We start from the raw sequence: 7,405 nt of genomic DNA on the forward strand, positions 1-7,405 counted from the left end.
TATGTGACTTTGTAAAATGGCTTAAGATGGACTTTTTTTTTTTTTTGGTTTACAGAAAGATCAATAACAAAATACCAGTAGTCTGAAAATCCCATTTTGTCATTACTATAAAAATACTCAATGGAATTTCTGTTGATTAAGTGCATTAAAACCTGTTATTTTTTAATTGGATCAAAAAACATATAGTGGTCAATGGCTATGGGATAAATTATCATCATACCTGATATTATATTTAAAATGATATAATGTACAAAGTGCTACCGAGAAAACATAGTCTTTATAAATGTACCATCAGGGGCAAGTATATAATATCCCAAATTAGTAGCCAACATAAAAATACAGTAGTATGCATTTCAACCTGAGTTTGTCCAAAACAAGGCCAATGGCATCAGAAATTAATAGTTAAATAAATCGTTTTAACATACATTTGAACAGTGAGTTCCTTAGGATAATTATTACCGGTAGATATGAAGTAAATATCTAGTTCCCTCTTGTGGACACAGCTGGCATAATTATCTCAATGTCAAAACAATATTGTGTGACTGAAAATAAAAATGCATTCCTAAAATGTGGATTTATGCGTTAGGTTCAAAGTTCACTCAAAGCGCAAAGACATGCAAACGCTCACATCGTAGTGCACAAAACCACTGCTTTCAGTTTACAATTTGTTAAAACGACCAAAATTTTACAAGATAAACATGGGTGCCAGATATTAAAACTACAAACTTCTACTTTATGTCTTTTGGTTCTCGTATAATAAAACTACAGACATACAATTTTCTTAAATTAACATCAATTATTAGCAACAAGGACAGGCGTCTTTGCATATAAACAATATCGAGCTTAATTATCTTTCAGACTGTGTAGCTGTGTCCTTTTTATTAATTTGAACACTTTCTCACTGGAAAAAAATTTGGACGGGTTATAATAATTAAATGTTTTGTCCCAGATGGGATCAGTCACAACAGTTAAAAAGCCTTCACAACAAAGCCATAACACAAAGGAGAACAGAAAACTAGTCTGTGCGCACTCACAACCAAGAAACACAACTTAAAAACCAACCTGAGCAGTGAAACCTTCGAAATACCTTACATCTCCATTTTTCATGCAATGCAATAAAATGTGGGTACATTGTAATACTCTCCAATGAAGGTTGTTTAAATACGGCATTTGGGGCTGATCATCATGGCTTTGCGGCCTTGTTCTTCCAGGAATCTTTAAATAAAAATCCTGTTTGGCTTCTAGTTGGTGCTCTCAAAGAACATAAAATCCTGTAAAGAAGAAAAAAAAAATGTTAACACACAAAAATAGTAGATTCCAAATTTGATTTGGTAAAATCTCTCATCCAAGTAATATATCAAGCTAATTATCAGTTTCAATTAAATAAAATGGTGTTTATCGACTATGTATGCAATTAAATGTAAACTAAGGGGCAATTTACTTAGTGCAAATATTCATTTACTGATTACTGGTGGTGACAAGAAAAGCATGTTCCTCGTAAGCGAAAGGACAAATGAGTCTATGGTGACTGCAGTAGCCACACTGTGCAGACAGTTTCACCAAAATTGCAATGTGAGAAGCTCTAAATTATATTAATTACAAGCTCTCGCCAGAACCGCTCATCACCACTTTATATTTTTATCATGTTAACAACTTTGAGCACGAAATTAAAATTTGATGCTCCACTTACAATAAGAAAACAGGCTCCGATCATTACAGCTTTCATTCTCACATCCAGATCCATGGGAAACTGGATCCCGAAGTTGTCCGAGTCTGTGAACGCCTCCCGCAGCAGCCCTGTCCACTGTTTACTGATTTTCCCAATCTTACTGACTTCATCCATTGTAACAATCTGAGGACAGACGAACAAAGGAGACAAATTACTTGCTGCACTGAGATCCAGGTGGGTTGTTGGACGTTTGAGTGTTTTTAGAGGAAAATCACAAAGCTTCATATTCAGTTCAACCATTATTTATACAGGTTAATCTCATTGAGCCTCGAGGACTCATTTACAAGTTTTAAAGTAAGAACACAAATGACAACAGTAGACAATCGTAGAAAAACATGTAAAATGAAAAGTAAATGAAAAAAATAAATAAAAAAATAAACCAAAGAAAAGCAGCTACATTATAAAGTGATATAAAATACTAAAAACAGGAACAAGTATGCGTTGGTTTTTGCCATGAAGTTAACAGTTGTTTAAAATCCCTTAGAGAGGTCAAGGTTGAGCGCTGCAGATCTTTTTGCAGGTTGTTCCAGGATACAGGAGCGGAGTAGGAGAAGGCCCTTTTGCCAAGCTCGGTACACTGCATGGGATAATGTCCTGAGAGCGCACGCTGTAGCTGCACTCACTGTGACATGTAGGAGGAGGTGTATGAAGGCAACAGACTAAGAAGTGATTTAAAGATGAAAATGTACCAGTGACAGAGTCTGTGTGAAGTTAATGATGTCCAGTTAACCAGTGAACACAGGGTGCAGTGATGGGTACGATAGTTACAGCCAGTTATGAATCTTAGCGCACTGTGATAGACAGCATCCTACATCTGCAGGGTGCTTGCAGGAGTGTTCAAGTAAATAATGTCACTGTAGTCAATGGAGGGAAGGAAAGTATCAGTTAGGTTTCCTAGCACTCAGAGTTAGAAGGGATCTATTTCTGAAAAAAAAAACCAGTTTTACTTTCAGTTTCTTTACCAAGTTGTCGACATGAGGCTTAAAAGAGAGATGCTAATCATCCAAGATAACCAAGTACTTGTAGGAATCGACAAACTCAACAGGAACACCATTCAGAGATAAAATAGAAGGAAGGACTGCTGGAACCGACTTCCTGCTTGAAGATGTCAAATATAGACTGTAAGAGCTGAAAAACCGTAGCAACGGTTTTGGCTCGACAATGAACAACTGTGTCGTCAGCATAGAAATGTAAGGATGCATTAGGGATGATGTAACCTACATTACTTATGTAGATTGTGAAGAGGGTGGGCCCTAAGACTGAACCTTGTGGTACACCGTTGTTAAGAGTTAGATAACTGGAAGAAGTACCATTATGTTGAACACATTGCCTCTGATCTGGGAGATAATTATAGAACCAGCCAATGGTGTGAACTGAGAAACCAATTTCAGATAGCTTATGACAAAAGGTGTCATGGTCCACAGTGTCGAAAGCTTTAGACAGACCTAAATAAAGCGCACATATTTGTATTCCTAGCTTCTGCTGTTTGCATTTGCAGAATTTTTAGATTTCTACTTTTTGTAATAACTCTGCATCAATGACCTAAACCTTCTCCACAGCCAAGCCTAATACAACATGAACCATACAACAAAGGCAAGATTGTACTGAACAAGTCCTTCATTCAAACTGCACCATAGAAACAGTCAGCGCACGAGGAGGATGCCTAAATAAAAATAAACTTGTTCAGAAAGCATCCTTGTTACAGTGTCCTGTTTACACGAACTAAATGCATTTCTGTGTTTAAACAGGCCCACCTCAAAGTCAACATCTGGGAGGCAGCTCCATCCGCAGAAGGGCCCGTGGATCTTCAGTACAGGCTCATTGTGTTCATTTGAAACAAGAAATTTAGGGGACAACGGGTGCCACTGCTGTTTCACATAGCCAACAGGGTTCCCGGGGGGAGCCTGCACCTCCAGCTAAACGAGGCAAACACACATGAACAGCTGTTATTTTAACAGTTAAACAAAAACCTGGGTGCAGAACATAAACAGAAAGGTCTCGGGTGTGGAGATATCACTTTGAACAGAATCTAGACTCACTTCTTGTAAACAGCAGGGGAAGAAGCAAGACATGCACTTGAGCGGCCTGGTGATGGTGATGACCTCTTGGCCATAGTTGTCGAGAATGTGGATGGTGAAGGGCCGCAGGGGTCCGCAGCACTGTCGACTCAAACAGTCGTTCTCCTCGACGGCGTAGAACACGTTCTGACCCATGGCGTTCCGAACTTCGTACTTGTTGTTGCTTTCAAACCCAATGAGGGCTGTGAGGAGGGATAGGATCAAAATGAGCTGCTGTCGCTGTACATCGAGGTTTGACAAGTATATGCGTTCACACACTGTACCTTCAACAAGCTCCACTTTCTGTTTGACGAGGAGCTGATCCACCTAGAAAACCACAAGCATGCTTTTGAATCAAAGTCTGATGTTTTAAATGCAACAACTAAGAAAAATAGGCAGAAGTAAAACATTCGTTCTAAGAGCTCGGTGCATTTACGGACAGAGTAGTCTTTGGTGTATTGTACAGAACATACCAAAGGGGTTAAATTGTTTTCAAATGCTCCAATATATAGAGGTTTATTTTATTTTATTGGTAGTTGTTTTTTTTTTATATCCAACTTTATTATTATGAATAAAAACATAAATGAAAAAAAAACAGTGTTCTACAATGTGTACAACCTTATTTTTTTAAATAAAATAAATGACAGCAGTCTTGCCTTACAGGGATGATTCAGATATTAGAAAGAGGCCTGTGGAAAAGATATGAATAAATAATGTTTACTTGTGTTTTATAACCCTTATTAAATGACCTGAGCTTGAATAAATAATGATTTGATCAAAGATGCAGGTTTAAACCTTGGCTCCAGTGTTTCTGTGGAGTTCACGCTCTCTCATGTGTGAGTTTCCTCCAGGCGCTCAGGTTTCCTCCCACAGACCAGAAACATGCAAGTTAGAGTACTTGGTAAATCTAAACTTGTCTTTGGGTGTGAGCGACAGCGTCAACGGTTGTCTGTGTCGTTTGTCTCTTTGTGGCCCTGGGAACTTGATGACCCTGGAAATTTACTCCAGAGGCGAAACACCTACCAGAACATTACAAAATAATAAATAAATGAGAAATGAATCAGGCAACTCGTCATTTTTTATACCACATTTAAAGTATGTTTGTTCGGCAAGTAAAGAACTAAAACAAACTGTTAACATTCATCAGTATTTTTACATTTTAGAACAAAGAAATAAACTAAATTCTTGGGAAAAATGAAAAACATTTTGCTTATACTCCATTTTTTTTTCAAATTTAACCACTTTATTATGTAAGCTAGAGTCTTTATTCTATTTGTGAACAATGATTAAGCACCTTGCTTTGAAATAACGAAGCATATTTTCCTACTTGGTGAGTTATTAAACATCAAATTTAAATGTTTATTGGATATTTTCTTGTATGCCATCTGACAACATTTGATTCTTTTGCTTATTTAAAAAAAGACAAGTCTTTGGATGGCAGCACGGTGGCTCAGTTGGTAGAGCTGTTGCCTCTCAGCTAGAAGGTCACTAGTTCAAATCCCAGCCCAGGGGCCTTTCTGGGTGGAGTTTGCATGTTCTCTCCGTGCATGTGTGGGTTTTCTCCGATTTTTTTCCCACAGACCAAAACCATGCATGTTAGGCTGACTGGTAACTTTAAATCTGGGCTATTCAACTGGCAGCCCAGGGGCCAAATTAGGACCACGGATGAACTCAGTTCAGCCCACCAATTGGTTCGTTTTTTTTTTTTTTTTTTAAATAAAACTAGATTTTAAACCATAAAACAAACTTCCTTAATGACAATAAATGCTGGATGTCCGGTCCCTGAGCTTTTGGCTTTCACTAACTGTGGCTCACTGAGCAATTTAGTTGAAAAGCCCCTAGGTGTGAGTGAGAATGGTGAATGGTTGTTTGTCTCGTTTGTCTCCATGTGTCCCTGTGACGGACTTGCGACCTGTCCAGGGTGTACCCCACCTCTCTCACAGTGATAGCTGGATATGGACACCAGTGACCCCCGCGACCCGAAAAGGAAGAAGAGGGTAAAGATAATGGATGGATCCATCCATCCATTATCTTTACCTGCTGTGCGAGAGGCAGGGGACACACTGGACAGGTTGCAAGTCGTTCACAGGGACACATGGAGACAAACGACACAAACAACCATTCGGACAATTTAGAGTTGGATGGAAGTCTTTAGATCTAAATACCACTTTTATCAGAATGAGTTGCTATATTTAAACCAGAGTGTTTGATTACAGTAATTCATAACATAATGCTAAACTGAACTAAACTAAACTAAAATGTTAAACCGATTGTTTTTCCCTTCAGCCACTTCCTGTTAATGTCTTTAAAAAGGTTTACTTTTCCACTGGATTTCAGAAAAAGACCAAACTGTGTGGCAGGAAGCAAGCCAGCAAATTAAACTTTGGTTTATTCCTTGACTTAATATCATTCTGTCACTTCTTGTAGAAAGCTGAACAGGAGAACTGCTACTTGAATATATTATAATCATATATGCATGTTCATTTTCATGACATTCGTGCTCAAAGCTGAACAGCCCCGCTGTGGAGAGACAGAAGAGCCACATGTGGCCCCTGAGACCCTGAACTCACCTGTGTCAGGTACTCTAATCCCGGCAGACAGCCTGGTATTCCCGGGTTGGGTCCAGCATACATGTTCATGTCCTCAGACCTGTTGATGAGTGGGAACGTTGGAAATGGAAAACTGGCGCCATCTTGTGCTTATTTAGGTCACAGACGCTGATCATCACCACAGACGGACACAATCCGATTCTTACTACGACTCAAATGACAAAAGCATTTTGAGAAGCCCGTAATAACACCATAATCTGTGGATTTAACTAACTGTATGGATGGGAGGAGGGCAACTGCTGCAAGTCCACGCGCTGGTGGGCGTCACAGATTATCTTAATTATATTTTGGAGGCAAAAAGCTTCTGACCAAGGAGAGACCACCAGCAGAAACCCTCTCACTCCAAACAGCACCTCACATTACATCACTCCCCTCCTGTATTCTGTTTTTATCTCACTGACACATCACACAAACCATGTTTACTCCCCGCGAACAGCTGTGGAGAAGCGCGAGCTCAGATCTGCCCACTTGGTTTTATTTAAAGGGCCATCCATGTTTCCTTACATCCTCCTCTATCATTTACTGGTAAAACCCCACACAAATTAAAAAATAAGAACAGGTTTAGTAATACTCACGGATTTTAACCTGCTTCTTCGACTATTAATAGGCCACTCGGGCTGGATTCAGAGCTATGGAATAAAGCTCTGATCTCATTGGTCAACGTCACTGTACTTCCTGTATTCACGAGCCAATCACAAAGTGGGAGAATAGAACTGAGCACAGCAGAATGACCAGGGTTAACTAGAGCTGCATGAAATAGATAATATAACAAGTGGTTGTTTAAAGTTGTGTTTCACAGCCACAACAATCACTTTATTTTGTTGTAATAATGTTGCATTAAAATATACAAATAAAAATCCTTGTAAAATGACAGTGGAAGCATTGAAAGTTATTCTAAACTGTGCACCAGTCCCTGATGTTGAAAGGGGGTATGTTCACGTTTCTTTACAGTCATTATCACATGGGGTACATGAGGTGGGACAAAACTGTGTACTCAAGGTCTCAGTTAC

General features: G+C 39.0%; 1 protein-coding gene across 1 annotated transcript; it reads right to left on the reverse strand.

Moving 5' to 3' along the window:
• Positions 1-1,102: 1,102 nt before the first annotated feature.
• On the reverse strand, positions 1,103-7,031 carry si:ch73-206p6.1 (phospholipid scramblase 1). Its single transcript, XM_037694492.1, has 7 exons — positions 6,971-7,031; positions 6,357-6,435; positions 4,071-4,113; positions 3,769-3,989; positions 3,484-3,645; positions 1,691-1,852; positions 1,103-1,271 (listed from the first exon to the last, which is right to left on the reverse strand). The coding sequence occupies exons 2-7, from the start codon at positions 6,423-6,425 to the stop codon at positions 1,242-1,244; spliced, it is 687 nt and encodes a 228-aa protein (XP_037550420.1). The 5' UTR covers positions 6,426-6,435; positions 6,971-7,031; the 3' UTR covers positions 1,103-1,241.
• Positions 7,032-7,405: the final 374 nt, after the last annotated feature.

This window comes from Nematolebias whitei, chromosome 20, assembly GCF_014905685.2.
Source record: "Nematolebias whitei isolate Nwh7 chromosome 20, NemWhi1, whole genome shotgun sequence".
Lineage (NCBI taxonomy): Eukaryota > Metazoa > Chordata > Actinopteri > Cyprinodontiformes > Rivulidae > Nematolebias > Nematolebias whitei.